General features: G+C 42.6%; 1 protein-coding gene across 4 annotated transcripts in view; it reads right to left on the bottom strand.

Annotated features, from left to right (window-relative positions):
- The window catches only part of BICD2 (BICD cargo adaptor 2), a 175,855-nt gene that overhangs the window by 12,710 nt on the left and 140,086 nt on the right, over positions 1-23,059 (bottom strand). For all 4 annotated transcript variants that reach the window (XM_082265475.1, XM_082265476.1, XM_082265477.1 and 1 more), the window contains exons 3-6: positions 16,119-16,271; positions 12,968-13,408; positions 8,984-9,985; positions 2,162-2,313 (exon numbers count right to left, since the gene is read on the bottom strand). In XM_082265475.1, the coding sequence (XP_082121601.1) occupies positions 2,162-2,313; positions 8,984-9,985; positions 12,968-13,408; positions 16,119-16,271 (1,748 nt within the window). The remainder of the gene's footprint in view (positions 1-2,161; positions 2,314-8,983; positions 9,986-12,967; positions 13,409-16,118; positions 16,272-23,059) is intronic.

The following is a 23,059-nucleotide window of genomic DNA, read 5'->3' as shown; positions in this document are numbered from 1 at the left end:
TATATCACCTGGGATGTATTTCAGTTATCTTGCAAACCTGGCCTGTTAGTGGGCCCTGTAGGCCAGGGTTGAGGACCACTGCTCTAGGTAGTTCATTTCTTCTTCCAGTCAATGTGTAACTGCCTGCTCATATGAGGTATAAGCAGACAGCTTATGCTGACGGTCTGCAGGAGTCCTGCATTGCAGGCATCTAGTAAGAAAAATAATAAAAGCACATTTTTTTTTTTATTAACTGCAAAAAGATGTGCATTTTTTTTTTTTTTTTAACAAAGGTGAACCTATCCTTTAAGGGCCCATTTAGATTTTGCATTGTAGTAATAGGTGGTTAAACCAGTGTTGTTACTTCAACGTGTGTACTGCGGTGCACCGCTGTGCCATTCATTCACTGTGATTGCCATTTCATTGCACTATGCAGTTGTGGCAAAACCAATTCATAATGAAAACATTCCCTTGACCCAATACGAGCTACCACTCAATGTATAATAATGTAAATTCTCTCTAACAGAAATAAATTAAGTGGATTGGGGAAACCTGTTCCAACCTGGATTGGCTCGATTTGAAAAATCAAAAAAAGTGACCTGCAAATGTTAACCATTTCAACTAGCTGAATTTCTACTTCTTACTTTGACAGAATTGGGGATAACAATGCAAGAAAACAAAATTGCACACAGATATGAAGGACTGCCTGGAGATCTTCTAGGAGCACGTTTTTTTTATAAAATAAATGCCACTTAATATGTTTACGGCATGAAACCTTTGAGCTGGGTAACATAATGAGCAAGCCATCTTGTTGCATATTCTTATATTGTGCATTCACCTGTGTTTTTATTGCTTTCTATATATGTGTTAACATCAAAGGGAAAAGAAACAATGCTAGCCGTAAGGGGTTATTTAAGAATAATCCTGAACGTCAGCAGAGAAAAGAAATATTCCTGTTCCTGCCTTTTGTTGGATATAGAGGAAATCGGAGTATGACTTATAAGACATATTGTGAATTGTTCTCTCTGGGGCTTTACAACCTTGTCAAGATTTTCAGGCTGTGGGAAACACTCAGCACGTAAAAGGCTGCTGACCCCACATCAAAGGATTCATGAGTTCTATCAAACCTGCAGAATGTTCACACATGACAACGAGCCGTTTAACAATATGAAGGTGCACTTTACCTGATTTACCTTAAAAAGTTAAAAAACTGTCAGATATTAAAAACTCCTGAGAAAGAGGCAGCAAACTAGTTATGCTGCCCCAGGAAAAAAGAAAAGTACCACCAGACATCATTGAATATGCCATGTAAAGCAGGCTGCCAGGATACTGGCATGTTAGGGCACTAGATGCATAACAGTTTTAAAAACCTTTGCCAATTTTGCATTGGATGCCACATAACCTTTACCCACCACTGAACAAAGGTCAAGATGCTATGGAATCGGGTTAGATAAGTAACATTAGGCATTCATAAAGTTAAAATATTACCTTTATTAGAAATGTATTCATATTTTTGCCTTAAAGCACAATAAAAAATAGAGTTTTTTAAAGGACCCTGCAAGGCGAACATTGACACTTGCATCCCTAGAGGCCTAGACGTCCTACCTTTCCTCCACTCCGGCAATACAATCTCCACAAGGCCTCATGTACACTAGAGCTGCCAAACGGAAGTTTAGGAGCAGTTAGGCATTTTTTTCAGCAGCTCCTGAACTCTCCTCTATGTTATATGTACATTTATAGTAGTTTAAAGGCAGTTGAGGTTACAGGCATTTTTTTAAAGCAGAAAAATCACATTCAGGACTGTAGATTACCGGCATTTCAAATGCCAAATGCTTGTAACTGCGGTAACTGGAATAAACGTAGTATGTAAAAGCTGTAAAACGGATGTCGGTTTCCAGTGTTCAGAAAAGGCTTTCAATTTCCCTGTGTACATGAGCCCTAAGACTTTCCTGCTCTTGACATTTCTGAACAGTCCTAATCTCAGGTCTCCTGCTGCATGCCTTGGCTGCATCCCTTCAATCAGTCTTGCAGTGATGTAGGGTTGAATGATGGAACCAGGGCATGTGGCAGAGAGACAAGTATAAATCTGTTACCATTGCAGTGATCTTGAATTTGAAATTAAAAAAAAAAAAAAATTAAAAATTAAAAAAAAAAAGTTGCTTTAAAGGTCCGTATGGCATACCTAGTGGCAAACATGGCTCGGAGAGAGGAGAATGTAGCAGCGTCCTCCTTGAGGGCCTTCAACTCGTTGCGGAGTTTCATCATGGTTTCGGTCACCATGGCTTTTTCATTCTCGTATTTGCTCTTTAAGTTGGCAAGAGCGACTTCTGCGGTCTGAAAAAAAGAAAAAAGTCAGTCATTTGTTTTATCTGAAAGTCAGTTTTGGTAAGGCAGATCAGGGATGCTTTTAACACCAAATAAATGGAGAGACTTGGGAATGTTCAATCAAGGATGGCACCATGGAAAGCTTGTAATAAAAAGGTGTAATATTTTATAGCACTCCGACACTTCAACATCATTTATTGTAAAAAAAATGGTAAGAAAAAAATGAGGCATCATATCTGTATAAACTGCAGAGCTGGCCATATATTTTATCATTATCTAATTTTTTAAATGTAAAAAAAAAAAAAAAAACACTAATGGTAATTCAAGGTGTATGGCAATCTGTTTCATTCACCAGAGTCCTGACTGTAATGGGCTCTACAATTTGCCCCCCCCCCCCCCCTGCACATTTATCTACTGAAGAACACGTCCATTTTGGCATGTTCTTTTAGGCCTTGTACCCAGGCTTCAGCTTGCATCAGAGCAGCGTATACAGCAAGTTTATTATAGAGCATTTGCAAAGTTTTTATAAGCAACTTCACTGAGCCTACAAAGCACCCTCCAGGTTTCAGTGAGGAGCCTGCGCACAGCCATTCAGTGTAGCAGCACATAAACCCCAGGCTGGCGACATAACATAAGCCCCAGTGGCCTAATGGATAAGGCACTGGCCCTAAGTCAGGGATTGTGGGTTCGAGTCCCATCTGGGGTGTTTGATATCTTGCTTGTCTCTTTCAACCACAGACTCTTTACAAGCGCTTCCCAAGGCAAGTATGAAGAATAAAAGCCTTAGAAATTCACTTTCCTCTTAAAGCCCCAGTGGCCTAATGGATAAGGCACTGGCCTCCTAAGCCAGGGATTGTGGGTTCGAGTCCCATCTGGGGTGTTTGATATCTTGCTTCTCTTTCAACCACAGACTCTTTACAAGCGCTTGCCAGGGCAAGTATGAAGAATAAAAGCCTTAGAAATTCACTTTCCTCTTCGGGGGAGGAGCCTGCACGTCATCACGTCGGTCCCGGAGGTACCAGGAAGTGTTTGATTGTTAAGAAAGCATGCACTGCTCTAGTGCTGTATCATGTAAGTGCTATTTCATTATATCTAATAAATAGCCTTTACTGAGACAGAGAGCACTAGATCTCCTTTTTATCTTTTCACCGATGCCATATACATCCTGAAAGATTGTCTGGAGGCGGTGGCAGGAGGGTTTACCAGGCGACTGTGATTTTACCCTATGCGTATTTTGGCTCTCATGAGTCTTACTTTGAGGTGAGCTGCTAATCTTACCATTGACACTTGGATCACTTGGAGTGAAGCATGCAGCACTTTAAATCACACTCACAGATGAAGATTTCATTTATTATTATTGTGTCACTTGATTTGCACTGTGCATTGGGACTTATCTTATCACAGTAATATTGTGTCACTTTATATGCACTGTGTATTGGGACTTTTAGTATCACGGACTTTTTTGGTTTAACACTTTTTATTCATTATTGTCTTATCTTATTATTTGAGAGTATATGGTCACATTATACAGTATTATTTTTCACTAAGCGATTATTTGTTATTTAGTGTTTTATCCACTTAGCGCAGCAATATTATTTATACATTATCTTTGGTGTTTGGCACTGATTGCTTGCAGCTTTGTGCACATTACTTGTATTGTTTAGTCAGGGTTTGCGCTGATTATTTTTTCTTTCTATTGGCGATATAACACACCCCCAATAAAGGGCCTACAACAGCCTCTATGTACAGGTACTGTTAGATGAAATAGGAGGAATGGCTTTAGTCCATTAAGACCCAATCTGTTGATGTAATTTGGTTGGCTTACTTTAGTGGCCAGAAGATAAGATAACAGCCAGGATGGTAGTAGATGAAGAAATATTCAAATTTGCATGGTCAAAATTCTTCAACAACCACCCACTAATGCCAGTTGGATATCCCAATCTATATATTTAATGGCCTGTTCACACTGGAACGCAGTGCGAAAGAGCCACATTCCCACGTGGCTTCCTGTGCGCATTCCGATTGCAATTCAGTGCAATCTGCTGCGGGGATCGGTTCAAGTTAACGACACCCTAAATCACGTGTCAAACACAAGGCCCGCGGGCCAAACCTGGCCCTTCAGGCCATTTCATGTGGCCCTCACACCTCTCCTGGAGCTGCAGTTGAGCTAAGGGGGTGCACTTTGATGTAAGGGAGGGTGGGGGGACTCTTGACATCGGATGTAAGGGGGTTGTGATACTCTGGACTTCTAGTATTACAGATACAACCGGCCCCTTGAGGGCAATCATAATGCTGATGTGGCCCTCGATGAAGTTGAGTTTGGCACCCCTGGGCCTAAATACAGATCCCAAACACATTGCGTTTGCCCGCACTGGGTGGCACGGTACAAAAAGTACCATGTGATGCGGTTGCCGCATGTTTCAAAAAGTAGTGCATGCGCTACTTTTGGTGCTGTGCAATTTCAGCCCAATCAAAATGAATAGGGCAGAAACCGCACTGCACAGAACTGCATGTGAAGCAGTGTGGTTCCTGTGCGATTCACATACAGTTCTAGCGTGAATGGGCCCTAAGGCTCCATTCACACCTGAGTATCATTTTCAGGCTTTTTTTGTTTTTTTGTTTTTTTTTGGCATTTTTTAAGGCCTTTTTATGCAGCGGTTTGGAGGCAGGCATTGACATCTAACAAAAATGCTTATAATCTGCCAAAAAAGAAGCTCATTTACTTTTTTGAGCTTCAGGTATTTGTTTCAGGTGACAAAACGCTCACATGTGACCAGGGGCCATTGAAACGAATGGGTTTTTGCTTGTTAGGTGTTTTGAGACTTCAGAGATGAGCTGAAATACGCTCGGGTGTGAAAAGGGCCTTAGAGAAGCTTTACAACAAGAAAAACTGATAAACACAGCTGGATAATTCCACATTCACACACAGTAAGAGTGAAATCTTTTAAAGTCCATCCCAGGGGAAGCAGTGGGGCTGCCGGGGGGAATAAATGCTAGTTCAGATCTAGGGGCCACAAAACCCAATATTACACTCCCCCCCCCCCCCTGCATCTGGCGCCTTCCTCTACTTCCCTAAACTCTGACATTAAACAATCTTTTAGCATCCTTATGTCCAATGCAGGGTTATGAGCTCTGCATTGGACTTCACAACATCAGATGACCTTTGACTTCTGAAGCATAGGGGAGAAGAGGCTTCAGGGACTGGCCATACAGCCTGGAGGGAGCCTGAAAGAGTGGAAGATGGGGTAAATAAAATAGCTTTTTGCAGACCCTAGACCTAAATGAGCATTTAACTCTTGTAGTGCGGGGGCAGAACCACTGCTAGGGAGCATTTTTGCTGTCCCTGGAGTTCAGATTTAAAGTGCATCTATAATCAAAAACGTAAAATTCGATTTCCACATTAAATTATTTTTAGGCTTCTCCTATTAATCTGAACCATCATGAAGTTTGTAAATTTACTTTGTGAAGATTCCCACACATTTCCCTGAATTCTGCGACACGCATTTACTATATCCTGTGAATGGGCACTGCTGTGTCACACATTTCACAGAGCCTGCCTTCTGAACTAAGAGGTGCTGAAGGTGCATTTCAGGAGGCGGAGTCAGAGAAGGAATCACTGCTGGCAGGAAGTAATGTTCATGGGATATGTAGACCTGAGAAATGAAAAGTAAACATCAGAGGAGGAGCTGCAAAGCATGCTGGGAATCCAGGAAGTAGTGAAAAGAGACGGCCAGCAGACAGGCAAAACTCGCAACATGAAAGGAGATTTTTTTTTTTAGGTAAACCTCAGACTTGAAAAATAACCAATGTTTGTATTGCTATTACAATACTGATGTTTCGAAATGTAAATGTATGCTGTGACTATAGATCTCCTTTGAGTAGTATACTGTATGCTGAGGTGTTCCATACTAAAAAAATATTTAACTAGGATGTAGAGATTCTTCTGATTACAGGAATTTCAGATTGCTGCATTTTTCTGGACAAAACATGTAGCCTTTACTCAATGAAGGCCTTCGGCTGACCCAACGTCCGATATAGATTTTTGTTAGTTGCATACATGTTAATTGTAAAAATAACACATGAAGATATTTATTACCATTCAAAAGGATCTCAGTACTCCCCCGGAAATTGCCTTCCATTCTCCCCAGAGGGACTTTTTGTTTTGTTTAGGCCAGTTATAAACAGTTCAAATCACGGAGATTCAAACCCTGTATGGGCAGGCTGAATGCACTCAAGTTGATCGATTGATCAACTTGGGTACAACAAGCCTGCTGGACTTTACATAAGATTATTGCTAGTGGCTGGTATAGCCGCTAGGAATAATCACTGTCTTCACCTGGCCGGGATGGCTTTCCCCACTCAGGAGAACACAATAGCTCAGCAGGAGGGATTCCCGTGCAACACTGAGGTTGATTTACTAAAACTGGAGTGTGCAAAATCTGGTGCAGCTGTGCATGGTAGCCAATCAGCTTCTAATTTCAGCTTATTTAACCACTAAAAAATAAAATAAAATAATTGATCCTGTTCCCTTAAAGCATGTTATACAGCACAGTGCTTATGCTGTGTAATCTGGCCCCTTCCATCACCTAAAAAAACCTGGCTAATCCTGCCAGTTTCTACCCTCTCCTCTGTAAATGGACCACAGTAAATCCTGGCTGCTGAGCCCCGACACCGTGGTCAGTGTACGTGCCTCCATCATCTGCATCCCTGCTCTCCAGTGTCTTCCTCCCACCTCCCCTCCCTGCTTGCCAGCTCCATGTCATGTCCCACCCCTGCTGATGAAATAATTGTTAATGTGTTATATAATCCTCTGTTTTTTAAGCCTGTGTGCCTCGGTTTATGTGTTTTTTTTAAATGCTGTGAATACCTGATTATAGTGTGCTGCTTGGTGATCACGTGACCAGACAGCTCTCTCTCACCCCTCCCGAGTGATGACAGCAGGGGAATCGCAGCCCCGCCCCCTGTATCTGTCAGACGGGGAGAGGAGAGAGCCGGCCGGTCACGTAATTGCCGAGCAGCACACTGAAATCAGGTATTCACAGCATTTTTTTTTATAAAACACAGACAGAGGAACACAGGCTTAGGAAACAAAGGATTATAGAAAGTAATGCAAGTGGCTTAAAAAAAACAAAAAAAAACTTAAAGTTAGTGCCCATTTTTTTTTTTGTATATTGTGAAAGATGTTGCACCGAGCTACATAGATAACATGTCATGCTTTAAAATTGCGCACACTTGTGGAATGGCGACAAACTACGGTACCCCATCTCCATTCCATCTCCATTGCGAGCGGCGGAAGGAGGTGGGCGTCCTCTCCCGCTGCTTTTGATAATGATCGAGCGGCTGCTTAGCTACATCTGTTAGCACAAAGAAAGCTAAAACGGTACTGGGATAATGCCTGCAGGCATCACCCCAGTACAACCACTTGAAGCAGAATGACGTACAGGTATGTGATTTTGCGACAAGTGGTTAATTAAGCTTTCAAAATACAACCTGGAAGCTGACTGGTTTCTATGCAGAGCTTCACCAGATTTTGCACACTACAGTTTTAGAGTATCATACCCCCCACCCCCCATCTGCAATGATGGGGAAAATCAAGCAAATTCGATCTGTGTATGGCCTGCCTTAAGCATCATTTAGGATCTTCATCCAGTGCTTGGACTAGAATGCAGGCCCACAGTTGACACAATCAATTACATCCTGGTGTCTATGTCCTGGGCTGAACTGTCTCACACAGATGAGGCCAAAGCAGTTTCCACAAACTTACAATGTTGCAATAATCCCACTTCTTGCCAGTAGAAAACGGACATTCTCGGATTTTAAAGGATAAGCTCACCTCTATGAAAAATTATAATAAATGCAGATTTTTGTATGGGCTGTCAGTTTCAGAGCTATAGGAATGGTGAATAGACTACAAGTGACTGATCAGCACACACTCAGTCCATTGAACCTAAAAGTCCGTCTGCCACAGTGGAAGATGGGACTTGTAGTTTATCCACAGATCCCTGTGAATGAATGACGATTTTAAATGAGACAGCAGCTGCAGGGGAGAGGAACGCAAAGCTGCTGTCACAGGGAGGGGACTCTGGCAGTGGGGGGCAGGTAAATAGAAGCATGTTACACCCTAAATACGGGTGAGTAACATTTTTCTTAAGGTGAACCTATAATTTAAACACGTTATCTTGAAAGAAGATAAAATCTGTCAATAATAAATTACATACTATATAGAAACTTTGTATTCCTTGAAGGCAAACAGAAGAATTTGGTAATATAAACTGTGAATGCCACCCATTTCCCTAGAAAAGATTTCAAAGATGTCTTTTCAAAATATTTTCTTGAATTGTGGTCTTAATTCTTGCAAAATGTAATTACTGTTTTATGGTATTTAACAAAAAAATGTATTTTCTAAATCTGGAGTACAAGCCCTTCAAATTCAGTCAAAGCAGAGAAGATGAACAAAGTTCTTAAAGAAAAGATAAGACTGAATTGGAAAAAAAAAGGATATATAGCTTTGATTTGATTTAAGAATAGAAAGATTCAGCTGCTCTAGAGATTAATTGCAAATACACTTTCCCATCTGCAATAATGAAACCTAACCTACTTTCTTTGGAGCATATCGCCCAATGAATAAATTATAATTTAAATAATAATTGCTTAAGCTCCATAGCCAATCGCTACTCACTTGTTTGTTGGCTTTCAATACGGTGCGCAGGGTAGCAATTTGCTCTCGCTTTGTGCTGAGCAAAGACTTCAGCTTCAAGATGTCCTCCATAAGAGTTTCTTTGTCTTTGTCCACTGCTGGTCCAAGCTCCTGGCTGGCCACCTGCTGTCGAGACAGCTCCGTGCTCCTGTCCACTGCAGCCTGTAAATGTTTGATCTGGTCACGGATTATGGCTATGAGGTTATAAATGTTCATGGGTTCTTTTCTGTGGTCAGAAACAGGCGATGGAACTGGAGATACTGGAGATCCAGACTCGCTATGGCCATTTTCTGGGGTCAATAGACCTTTGGAAAGCAATATTGGTGACCTGCGCCCCTTACCCTCAGGACTGTTCCTGCCACCTTTCCCCTCCTTGTAGTAATCCAGCATGACCCTGTTGGGCGTCACGTTGTTGCACATACAGACATGGTGGTACAAGTTTGCCAATTCTTCACTAAATGTGACAAGCTCATCCTGTGCCACTGTGAGACTTCCTTGCGTTTCTCCTGCTACATCACTCACTTTCTTGAGTTCTTTCTCCAGTCTGACAACCTGGTCTCTATCTTGCCGTGTGGTCTTTTCTAGATGGGAGATCTTTTCTGCCATACACTGAGTTTCACTGTCAAACCTGTTCTTATCCTCTTCGTACTTAAGCTCACATTCTTCATACTTGGACTTTACAGTCTTCAGTTCTTCTTTGAGGTCATGGATTTCTGCCGTGGCAAGTTTGTATTTGCATTCCAGAATCTCAGGGCCATTAATGTCAACCTCATAGTAGTCCCCATCTTCATGGCTGTCCCTCTCTTTCTCATTGTCTAGGGCAGACTGACGCTCCTTGGTGGCATGGAGCTTCTTCATGGCATTTAGGTTCTCAGTAAGCCTGCTGACTTTGTCATTCTGCTCAGTAAGGGCTCCTTTGGTGTTCTCCAACTGTTTTTGAGACTCCTGAAGAGTCGACAAAAGACCAACCTTCTCTCTTTCAACCTGAAACACAATTTTAATGAAGGTGAAATAAGAATGAAAGCTCAAAATGACTGTTGACAACATTTAAATAGGGAAATTAATATAGATGCAAGTTTACTTTTAAGAAACCAGTGATGCATAATGTAGGGTTGCACCAATACCGGTATCGGTGCAGATACTACTCATTTGCATGAGTACTTGTGCAAATGCTAGGATACCTAAAAGCGATACCTTTGCAGTGCGATTTGAGCATATACAAAATGAATGGGCTCAAAATGCACTGCAAAGAATTGCATGTCATTTGAACAGGAATGCCGTGCGATTCCTGTCCGAATCACATGCGGTTTCCCCCACTACTCCTGTGTGAACCCAGTATAGAAAGACAGGGAAGCGCCATCTTAGTGCAGCAATGGGAAAACAGTTCATTAGAAAATGGTTACAACTCATATGTTAAAAGTAGATAGGTCTCATGTAAAACCCCAATCTGCATGGCCATAGTGTCCCCGTCCAATGGGACCCCCTGATGGAAATCTACGGCCACTTGCAGTGCTCACAGGGCAGGAGGAGATGTAGGAAGTTCTGGGACCCCTGTAAACCAGCTTGGAGCACACACGTGGTATACGGCGATAGCAACTTCAGCTTGGGGGAGGACCCCTGCAGTAACAGGTTACGTGCTTGGAGCTTGTGAGGTCCTTCTACTGGCCTATACATCTCCTTCAGCCCTGCAAGCGGCCATGGTTTTCCATCATCAGTGGGTCCCACGGGGTGGGGACACTATGACCGTGCAGATTTGGATTTGACATGCGGGATATATACTTTAAACATGTGAGTTGTTCTAACCATTCTTTTAATAGACTGTTTACCCATTGCTGCACTTAGATGGCGCTTCTCTGGCTTTCTATAATGCTTCATTACAGAGATGGCTTCTCACTCTAGAGATAGCAGTCACCAATGCTGAACTTTCTGGATTACTACTACTGGACTTTTTAGCACCATTTCAGGAGCTGATCTTCTAGTGTGCCAATATCTCCCATTATCCTGTGTGAACCCAGACTTGTCATAGTGACTTCAGCCTGGATTCACACTGATGCGCTTTCACTGATGAGTGAAATGGCGTGCGATTCAGACATTAACCACTTTACTACCAGTCACGTAACCTCTACGTCGGCTGACTTTGAGTGGTTATCCCGGGATGATGCCTCTAGCTAGAGGCATCATCCCGGTACCATTGTTTGAAGCCGACGGTCGGCTTTCCGTCGGTAACGATCGATGCGGCTCGGGAGCCGCTCGATCGTTACCCGGGGGGGCGGGAGGGGACGTCCCCCCCCTCCCGCCGCCTTCCGCGGCTTTGCTCGGGGCTCCCGTCCCACCGGGAGCCCCGAGCACCCAGCCGGCACGTCCGCCGGCTGGATGGAGTCCCGATGAATGCCGGAAACGGCATCGATCGGGTCTCCGATGACGTAACCCGGAGGCGGCGTCCATGACGTCACTTCCGGGTTACTGTGCTGCAAAAGGCGGCAGATTTGAAAAACGGCTGTATGCAAAAATGCCGTTTTCGGCGTTTTGCATACAGGGAAGTGTAGTGGAGGGGTCTAGGGTCTTTTAGACCCTCGATCCCTCCATAAAGTGTACCTGTCACGACATATTGCTGTCACCAGGGATGTTTACATTGCTTGTGACAGCAATAAAAGTGATCAGATTTTTTTTTTTTTTTAAAAACCTGTAATAAAGTTTAAAAAAAAAGAAAAAATAAATAGGAAAAAAAAAAAAAAAAAAAAATTTAGCCGTCCCCGTCACCGTTAGCTCGCGCACAAAAAAAAACGTATACGCAAGTCGAGCCGCAAATGAAATCGCTGTTCAAACCACACATGTGAGGTATCGCCGCGATCGCCAGAGCGTGGGCAATAATTAAAAAAAAAGAGCTACACTCTAACTCTAAACTGGTAACCGTTAAATAAATTTAAAGCGTTGCAGATTGAGATCTCTATTGACCGTAGTTTGTCGCCATCCCACGGGGGGGCGCAATTTTAAACCGTAACATGTTTGGTATCTATTTACTCGGCGTGACATCATCTTTCACAATATACAAAAAAAATGGGCTAACTTTACTGTTTAGTATTTTTTAAATGCAGTGAAATGTGATTTTTCAAATTTTTTCCAAAAAAATGGCGTTTTAAAGACCGCTGCGCAAATACCGCGTGACAAAAAATTTTGCAATGACCGACATTTTATTCTCCAGAGTCTTTGCTAAAAAAATATATATAATGTTTGGGGGTTCTAAGTAGTTTTCTAGGAAAAAATACTGGTTTTAACTTGTGAACAAAAAGTGTCCGAAATAGGGCTGGGGCTAAAGTGGTTAATCGCATTGCATTCCTTTTCAAATCACATGCGATTCTTTGTAGTGAGAATTAAGCCCATAAATTTTGTATGGGCTCAAATCGCATCACACAGTATCGGCAATTGGTATCTGCAAGTACTTGAGCACAAGTATCGGTACTCGCTGTTATAAAAAACAGGCTATCCGTGCAACCCTAAACAGTTTTGACACCCACCAATTCATTGTTTTCTTGAGTTGGGATTGATACAAATGAGAGATTCTGGGTAGCTGGAATCTCCCATTATTATTTTCTTAAATTTTGGATGTAGGTGTAAGATATCCTCAACAAAATTTCCAGCTCTGCCTAATTACCAAAGCCATTAGAAATCTAGTGATGTTACACAGATGGATGATCAATCATGTAGTACACATTACTGGACAATCTTCGCTGCAACACTCACACTATGGACGGGGATGGAGACACACGCAATTACAGGGAAATCTCACTAATGGAGTGACAGGTATAGGTCGTCAGAGATCGAACCTAGAATAGTTGTGTGGGAGTAGTGTTTTAAGAATACAACGAAAATGCAGTGAACTGAAAATCATTTCACAAATAGAAGCTTCAGTTTCTCATTCCCTTCTAACCTTTTAGGATATTGGCCATCAAACCTCATTTGTCATACCTGCATCAGCTGCTGCTTTAATTTTTGTATTTCAGAGATGTTTAGCTCACTTAGCAGGTCAGAAACCAGACTTGGAGCCGGGTCGTTCTTTTTGGGGGTGGACATCTTGTTGTCAGCATTCATTTTAATGATCCCATTTTGCTCAAAGCCATTCATGGAATCATCATTGTTCGGCTCGGTGATCTCATCGCTGAACTTGAGTCCATCCAGGGAGAAGCTCAAGTGGTTGCTGTACATAGAGTCATTGATGTTCATGTAATGGGACAGCTCCTTACGCAGGTTGTTCTTCTGTTCACGCTCTGTCTTTAAAGTCTCTAGAGCTTCCTCCAACTGTCTCTCCGATATCTCTTTTAACCGGATGGCATCTTCCAGTTGGCTGTTCAAGAATTCGGTCTCCTCCTCCAATCTTTTGATCTCATGTTTAAGACCTTCAAATTCCACCTGGAGGAAACAACATATAAGAATTTAAATATGCAGCTTATAATATAAAGGTTTCCCAATGACCCTCTTTAGGGTTCAACAAAGTAAATGACAGCTACAGATGTCTACAGAAAGATTAAATTGGAACCATAAGCAAAACATGTTTTTTTTTCCATTTTGTATAGAGTAAGGAAGGGTTATAACCCCTGTCAGATTTTTTTTTTGTGTTAACAAGTGTCATCCGCTCCGTGAAAAAAAAAAAAAAAAGTGCCGGAGCGGATCGCAATGCGGTCCGCTCCGTGTGAAAGAGCCCTAAGGCCTCTTTTACACAGGTTCCGTATGTCCATTTTTCATCCCATCCGTTTGCGGATGAAAAACGGACACAATGCATGTCTATGTAAATACGGATGTCAGCGGATGACCATCCGCTGACATCCGTTTTGCGTCCGTTCCGTTCCGTTTTTTTGAACGGAAGAGAACCCTATTTTTTCTTCCGTTTAAAAAACGGAACAGACGCAAAAACGGATGTCAGTGGTGTCATCCGCTGACATCCGTATTTACATAGACATGCATTGTGCCCGTTTATCATCCGCAAACTGATGGGATGATAAACGGACATACGGATCGGACACTCCAATGTGTCATCCGTGTCCGTTACAAAAACATGAACTGATCGGAGGAAAAAAACGGAACGTCCATGTGACCCTAACTTTTCTCATGTTTATTAGTTTTCCTAGAGTCTAGTCTCAGGGCCTATTTACACTGTAGCTCTGTGTTAAATCTTTTTGCATTATGGCAGATCATTCATTTGAATAGGCTGCTTAAAAGGAACTGTAAGGGTTCTTTTTTTCATTAAAATAGCAAACACATCATACTTACCTTCTCTGTGTAATTGTTTTGTACAGAGCAGCCCCGTTCTTTCATTTCTCAGGGTCCCTCGCCAGCACTCCTGGCTCCACCCCCTTAGTAAGTGGCTTGCTATGGGGGCACTTGTGCATGCTTGCTCCCGAATCCTGCTGTGTGTGTCCATAGGACACAGAGCTGAGCTTGGCCCCACCCCTTCATCACTGGCTCTGACAGCAGTGGGAACCAATGGCTCCTGCTGCTGTATCTGGGGCAATGGGGAACAAGAGAGCCAAGACATCCACTGCTCTTGTGCACATGGCTGGATTGAGTACGGTCTCAAATATGTATTTAGGGGGAGCTGCAAGGCATGGAAGGTATAACATCTTCTGCTTTTACAACTACTTTAACACTCAAAAAAAGGTGCCTGCATTATTTTTGGTAACAGTGCACTACAACACTCAGAGGTGCGCTGCAATACATGTCCATTGGGAAGATGCATTGGGATGTCCTCTGCTGCTGCAGGTATTGGACTTCAGATAAGCCCTGCTTACAAGCCGGCGGGAGGAAGCATAGAGGCCAACGGGGTAGCAGGTATTCTACACTTTTGGAAGCTTAGAATATTTTCTGTGGCTTTGGAGTGGAGAAGTGGTGACTTTAATATACAAGTCCTGGATAGGAAAGAATAATTCACCTTTTTTTTTTTTTTTTTTACAGATGACCTATTAAAATGTTATTTTAATAATTTTTATAATAATAATAATAATTAAAATTATAATTTTAATAATGTTAAAATGTTATTAACAGGAACAAAGGTAGTAAGGAAAAAACACACTCGAACCTAGACCTAAAACACTTTATTTTTTTTTAAATATGCAGTTGATGCAAAAATATTTTCTATTACAATATTTTTCTTGGAAATTTCCATTAAAAGGAAGGCACAGACCAGGCACAAGGTCATTGGTCGAATATGGCGACAGGTGATAGCCTGCAACGCAGGTGGAGAATGCTACTGACAAACGAATAAGAGTAATAACGATATGTAGTTGCAATTTTAAATAATCGAACACATGGATGCAGAACATGGCCTGCATGACATCTAATAAAAAAAAGTGAAACAAATTGTGAGTACACTCCAGTTGAGTGGAACAAGTCCTAAGCAGAGAGATTAAAAAACAAGTGCCACCTAAGTTGTCATGTAACGTGGGCACCAGGTTACCATTGCACACTGCTCTACAACCCTTTCTATGGTTATCTTTAATGCTCATATTGCTGCGACACAGGCACTCTATAAAGTCATTTGGGATGGTGGGGTCCCCTGGCCATATTGAGAGACCAGGAGGCACTCACCCCTTACACACTTACTACTTGAGTCCCTGTTATCCTATCGTATATGCCTTTCATGACCAGTTGATGTTAATATTGCTGTATGCCCTTTGTTCATTGTGATGTTCTGGAATGTACTGTTATCTTTTCTAAAAATCAATAAAAATTATCGAAATATAAAAAACAAGTGCCCATTATTGCTCAGAAAGCATAAATAACCTGGTAACCACCAGCTAGATGGATCTTGTAGAACAGGGGTGTCCAAACTATGGCCCTCCAGCTGTTCAGGAACTACAATTCCCATGAGGCATTGTAAATCTCTGACATTCGCAGACATAACTAGGCATGATGGGAAATGTAGTTCCTGAACAGCTGGAGAGCCAGAACAGCTGGAGAGCCATAGTTTGGACATAGCTGTTGTAGAAGATGAGAAATCGCAACACAAGAAAAGGAAAGAGAAGAAAGGAGAATAACGAAACAAGGAGGAGAAGGTTTGAGGGAAAAGGGAAAGAGAACCTAAAAATATTTTCAAGGTACTTCTAATCAATCATGATATACCCACCTGGTTTTGCTTGAGAACAGAGACTTGCTTCTGCAGGGATATATTCTCCTCCTCCAGCTCGGTGTAATCCTGGAGCAACCGCGCTTCACGGAACTTGTACTCCTTGATGTCATCACGAAGGCGACCCCGCTGCACTTCCACATTCTGATTAAGCTGGAGATATATAAAATATCAAAACACTGAAATCATCCATCGCTGAATATAGTGGTGTTAAAAGAAATATTGATTTGTCCAATGCAACACCAAAGTAAAAAATTTTGCTTCAAGGCTCCTTTCCCGTATTGCAAGGTAATCAGTCAAGTAACTGACCTAATAAAAATATCAGACTCCATACAGGGCACACTGAGCAGATGTACAGATGATCTATACAGGTTACTTTTATGAATCTCTACATACAATAAAATACAATATAAAAGAGAAAGCACAAATGTGAACTTTACAATACGTACTTATTGAAAATACACTACAGACTGGAACTTCATTCTCTCAATCAACATTATTTTTAATCCTCATGCTGCTAGAATTAGTAAATAGATAGGAAAGTCTATCGTATTTACTTGTTTTAAACATTTTTTTTCCTTTACATTTCTTTAGCTACTTCCTGGTTTCTTGCCTAAGCAAATGATGTCATAAATCCCAGAAGTCTTCAGGAGGGTCAAAAACTGGGTTACATTTAGGTAGTCCAGGAGGGGAGGGGAGGGGAGGAGAGAAGGGGGGGGGGGGGGAATTCTCAGCTAAGCACACTCTGCTGCCTGCATGCGTGAGCTAAGGGAAGAGGGATTCCAGGAAGTAAATGCTACATGAATAGCATGCCCTTACTCAAGATGGCCACGGCCAGACATGCTAGGGTTTTTTTTTTTTTTTTTTTTTTTGAAGCGATTTTTCTCTTCAACAAAATAAAGCATGGAGACATGGGTGGATGTGGGAGTTTGATTTGAATATTAAAAATGAATAAAATAGTGGTTTTGGTTTGTAGTGCTCAAATGCAGTAGATTCACTTTAAGAAAGATCATTTGTCACCTATTCAAATTCCAAATATCAAGCTGATAGGATAAATTTTCTAGAGAACAGCAGACATAAGGTAATCAAACTACATCAGATACAGATTTCCATTGTGTTTATAGTGAACCTAAAAATCCTTCCGGGTTTTGTCCCCCCGGTCGCGATGATGTCACTCCTGCACATGTGCCTGGGGAGTCACATCATAGCACAGACAGGGTGCTGTTAATGCACGCTGAGCATGCGAGACTCGATGTACAAGACAGTTGACAGGCAAGGGAAGCATTTATGACAGAAGAGACAGACAAGATCTCTGCTGTAATAAAAGCCCTGTTAGCATTTTTTTTTTTTTTTTTTAAGTAGGTTTATTACCACTTTATAGCAATTTGGTGCCCTTGTTCTGTGTAGAGGGAGACAATACGTTTTGCTTCCTGCAGCCAAACATTTGGTTTTGCTTTTGAACTCACAGCAGAACAATGACAGCTGAAATGTGATAAATTCTGGGGGTGAGTATTGAGGAGTGCCTGGAACAAAAGTTCATAACACTCAAAGGTCTTTTTGAAATGTTTATTGGTTGAGAGTGAACACAGCCAACGCGTTTCAAGGGAAAACCCTCTCCCTTCTTTAGGGCTTGCGCAGTAGATGTTATAAGAATCACAAGGAGATGAAAAGAAAACCCAAGTTGAAGCTTGTTAAAAAAAATAAAAACATGGCGGATTCATCTGCTCAGCGGGCTGATCCCTGCTGAGCAGGCAGATGACAGGTCTGCATCCAACCTGTTATGCAGAGCGGACACAGACACAGCCCTGCTGTGCTCTATGGGGCAATTGGATGGAAACAGGCTGCCCCCGTCCTTTTCCATTTGACTGTCATCCGATCCGCCACACTGGAACAAATACCCATCTGTCTGTTTTTAGCGGACTGGATCAGATGCCAGTGGGTGTCAGCAGACACATGTCCACTGACATCTGCAACTCCAAAAAGAACAATGAGTGGTCTGATCAGGTCCCCCTGAAAAAAGGGCAGGCAGGCCTGATCGGTCCGCTGGGGTAAAAGGGGCCTCAACGGCACTAAAAACTGCTGAAATGTGATTGGCTGTAGGTTTTCTATTGCATGTTTTTCTTCATGAGCTGAGAAACCCCCTCATTCCCCTCTTATCCCACCTATGATCCTTTGCAAAAACGGCTGATGAGGAAAACACTGACAAAACCAAGAAACCTCACAAGTAGAAACTATTGGACCATTCTAAATGTATTCCATGTGAAAATATTAGAAAAGAAAGTTTAGAAATTAGAAAGAAATAGTGAATTTTTTTTTTCCTGTACACAATCCCAAATGAAAAAGGAAAAGGCCTTATGGGCTCAAGCAGATTAGCAGAGCAGGGACACAAAAATCCCTTTATTTAGCTGCCTAGCACGTGTGACGTTTGCCACATTCCTTTCGGATTGTCACAGAAACTGGGAATAACTGAGGACGTTGCATTCTATAGGCATATAGAATACTATAGGTCCCCATGAGATAAGTATCTGTCATTTAGAAGAGACTTGCTCTTTAATTACTTGAGTAACAGCTCCATGATCATCCCCAGACTAATTAAAGTGGAACTTTGCAGCAAAATCTAATTTCCCACTACTGCATTCCCTTCTCTGCACAAATCTAAAATAACCAGACTTTATTATTTTGGTTTTACGTTCACCAGCTGTAGATTCTTTCTGGCTGTACTAAGCGCTGCCTGCACACCGTGCAAACAGCAGCAGTTGTCAGATTTGTACTCTACAATTTAATGCCTGAAACGTTCACTGTTCATGTTCTCATTCATGTGACCGTTACATGGAATAGAGCCTTTGACCGACTCCGGACAGTGTGCTTCCAGGGTTGGCACGTCTGTCATTCTGGCTGCAGCTAATTGGCCGTCACCTGCAACTTCCTGGGAGATAAATGTCCCATATCCCAGGAGGCATCAGCTTATAAGGCAATACTGGAGGAGGGAGGATCTGGTGCATGTCATCAGGGGGTCAGCCCCAAGAACCCAGAAGAGACAGCCGGCCCTCAGTGATATTAGAGTGGAAGATGGCAATGCAGGACTGGATATGCGACACAGCAGTGGTTCACCACTGAACAATGCTGGATTTACTGGCTGCAAAAGTATGCATTTTCAGGATCACCATGTAAGAGGTAAAAGGGGATCAAAGGAAATAAAAAAAAAAAAAAAAAAACAAACCCCAAAGTAGGTATGTGAAGTTTCTCTACTAACAGTGAACTGTATGCTTTTGTTTTCATGATCACTAATATTTTTCTATAGTCACTGTTTATATCCTGACAGCAAATGATCTTTCCCTTTATTTCCAGGAATTCTTTGCTTTTGCCCACGATGGCACACCGGAAGATCCTGCGCCTGCACACTCCATGCCCTGGCTAGGAAACCTTTTTTTTTTTTTTTTTTTTGCTCATGATAAAAAAAAACAGAGATGCCTGTAGAGTCCTGGTATATATGATGGGACATATGATGCTGATATTCAATGAGTAGGTGAGGACCAAGACAGAAAAGAGACTTCGAAAATGAAAAAAAAAAAAAAGGAAAAGAAGAAAACAAGCAATGCAACTGATTTAAAGGGGGGACAACAATTAGGAATAAAAGAAATATGAAAAAGTTCACTTTAAGAAGAGAATATTATATAATATATATATATATATATATATATATATATATATATATATATATATATATATATATATACATATACATATACACACACACACACACACACACACACACACTCTTCGGCCACTTTAGGTTGACCTGTTCAATTGCTTGGTAACAAATTGCTAATCAGCCAATCACATGGTAGCCACTCAATGCATTTAGGCATCTAGATGTGGTGAAGACGACTTGCAGAAGTTCAAACTGAGCATCAGAATGAGGAAGAAAGGGGATTTAAGTGACTTTGAACTTGGCATGGTAGTTGGTGCCAGATGGGCTGGTCTGAGTATTACAAAAACTATTAATCTACTGGGATTTTCACACACAACCATCTCTCTAAGGTTTACAGAGAATTGGCCGAAAAAGAAAATATCCAGTGAGCGGCAGTTGTGCCCACAAAAATGCCTTGTTGATGTCAGAGGAGAATGGGCAGACTGGTCCGAGATGATAGAAAGACAACAGTAACTCAAATACCCACTCATTACAACCAAGGTATGCAGAATACCATCTGATTTTGGGCCCCTTAGTACCAATTGAGTATCGTTTAAACGCCACGGCCTGCCTAAGTATTAATGCTGACCATGTCCATTTCTTTATGACTACAGTGCTCAAATGATCTCAAACTGGTTTCTTGAACAGGACAATGAGGTCACAGTACTCCATTGGCCTCCACAGTCACCAGATCTCAATCCTATAGAGCACCTTTGGGATGTGGCGGAACAGGAGTTTTGCATCATGAATGTGCAGCCAACAATCTGCAGTAACTGCGTGATGCTATCATGCCAATATGGACCAAAATTTCTGGGAATGTTTCCAACACCTTGTTGAATCTATGCCACGAAGAATAAAGGCAGTTCTGAAGGCAAAAGGGGGCCCAACCCAGTACTAGCAAGGTGTGCCTGCAGCGGGCGAGGCTGAGGATTTCCAGCTGAAGTCAGTTGGGAGGGGAGGAGGAGAGGCCAAGAGGAGGAGAGAGGCAGTGGGTCACGTGAGCGGCGATCAGCGCTCTGAAAACTGGTAAAGAATGGCTTATTTTTATAATAGAGACACAGGGGCACACAGGATTATTAAACAGACTGTAGACTGGATATGAAACTTTAAATGAAACTACAGCAGCAAGAATGAAGTGGGCGGACACTGACACAGGTGCAGACAGGCAGGGAGGGGGGGGGGGGGGGAGGAGAGGACAGAGGAGGATAGGAGAGCAGCGAATGACGGAGGCACGTAGACTGACCACGGTGTCGGGGCTCAGCTGCCATGGTATACCGTGGTCAGTTTACAGAGGGAAGGACATAGCCCCACAGAATCAGCCAGGTAAGACAAAAACCAGAAAAATTCCCAGCTCAACTCACCAACTAGTTTACCTCCTCCAGGCCCACCTGCTCCCCATCTATGGATATGTTCTCACTGCGGAGTGATGTAGGTGTTCTCACTGTAGAAACTCTCAGATTTACAGGAGTTAGGACTGCAGTTGATACAGGGTCCCGTGAAGTGGCAGGTTAATTCGGTTGGTAAGCAAACTGGTTGGAGAGTTGAGCTGGGAATTCTTCTGGTTTTTGTCTTGCATGCTTTGGCCTTCAATGTGATCCTTGCTGTGAAGGCCAGTTCTAGGTGGGGGCAGGGGCCATTTTGTTTGTTAGGATCAGCCAGGTATTTTAGGTGATAAAAGGGGCCAAATTACACAGCACAAGCACTGTGCTGTATACTCATGCTTTCGGGAACAGGATCAATATTATATATATATATATATATATATATATATAAAAATAAATTCTTCTGCTTTCCCTTTAAAAATACTCGGGAGTCACGGCTCGCGCGATGACTGACGTCGGCAGCCGCGCAGACCACGGTCCTCAGCCCCGGGCCCATCATTCCAAGAGAGGGGGAGCCCGAGGGAAATTGAGGAGATTTGTGGCCCTGTGCACAGAGGTAGGGCACAGGCCGTCGCAGCACGTACTGACATCACGTGCATGCTTGCGCTGCCTGCACGGACCCAAAAACAGAGTGTCAGCTTTGCTTTCCGCTCTTAAGCAAAGCAAAAGGGCCAGCCCAGCCTGCAAAAAGCTCAATGTCCACAACTGAAGTAGCAAGCCAGCCAGGCAGTAGGCTAGCCACCTACAGGAGCCAGCCAGGCCAGCCAGCCACCCACAGACCAGTGCCAACTAGCCACCCACAGGTGCCAGCCACTACAGGTACCACCTAGCCACCCACAGGTGCCACTAAGCCTATGTGCCTGCAGCCACCCACAGGTATCTGGTTCCCAGCCTGCCACAGGTGCCTCCCATCCCACAGTGCCAGCCAGCCAGCCGCAGGAGCCAGCCAGCCGCAGGAGCCAGCCAGCCGCAGGAGCCAGCTACATCAGTACCCCATAGTTAAGGTAGGTGAAGCCCTGGGTTGGGGATCAAAGTGCTACTTTTATTACTATATAGTGAGAGGTTGGGTAGGGGTTTCCAAGAGAGTCATGGCATGTTACTGAGACCTCCCTCTAGGTCCCATCAGACTCCATTGTAGTCTCTAATGGGGCCTGGAGGGGGCTCTTTCTAACAGAGACTCTCTAATGGATACAGAGAGGGCGCCTCTGTTAAAGCAATCAGTTGCTGTGGGTCTATAGCATGCCTGCACTTTATGTGATTACTAAGCCTCTCCCCCCTCATGACAGTCAGTCAAAAAGGGGCAGAGCATGGGTGACCTTACAATGATACACAACCCCCCCCCCCCCCGAAAAAAGTTCTGCTGACGCCCATTAGCCCCAGTGATGATGTCACAAGTCTAAAATTGAGATACAGGATGAAAACAGAAAGGTTTTGCTTTAATATTTAATTTGCAAGTCGATGAGATGGGGGGAAAAGAAATAAAAAATGAATATTTGATTCAATTTTAGCTTTAGGACTGGTTCACACTAGATGCAATCCAGTGTCTAATCTGCATCAAAAGCACATCCAGTGTTCTCCATGTGTTCCAATGGCCCTAGTTCACACTGTTGCAGTGCATTCCAGTGTAGCCAACAAAAGAACATGCTGCATTTTTCGCTGTATGGTTCCATTTAATTAATTTTTTTGATTTTGGCTGAAGTGTATCTAAGCTCTGCATGTACGGAAAACTGAAAATGGTGGGTGTGGTCAGAAGAAAATGGCAAATTAAAGAAAGCATGAAAAGGGGGCTAAATGAAGGCTACAGGAGCATAGGGCAGAGGATAAATAAGGTGAACAAAACCCCTGCAATATTGAGCATTTCTCCCGCT

Source organism: Pelophylax lessonae (assembly GCF_965119305.1).
Source record: "Pelophylax lessonae genome assembly, chromosome: 8".
NCBI classification, from domain to species: Eukaryota; Metazoa; Chordata; class Amphibia; order Anura; family Ranidae; genus Pelophylax; species Pelophylax lessonae.
The sequence above is the reverse complement of the archived record's forward strand: the minus strand, read 5'-3'. Positions and strand labels throughout refer to the sequence as shown.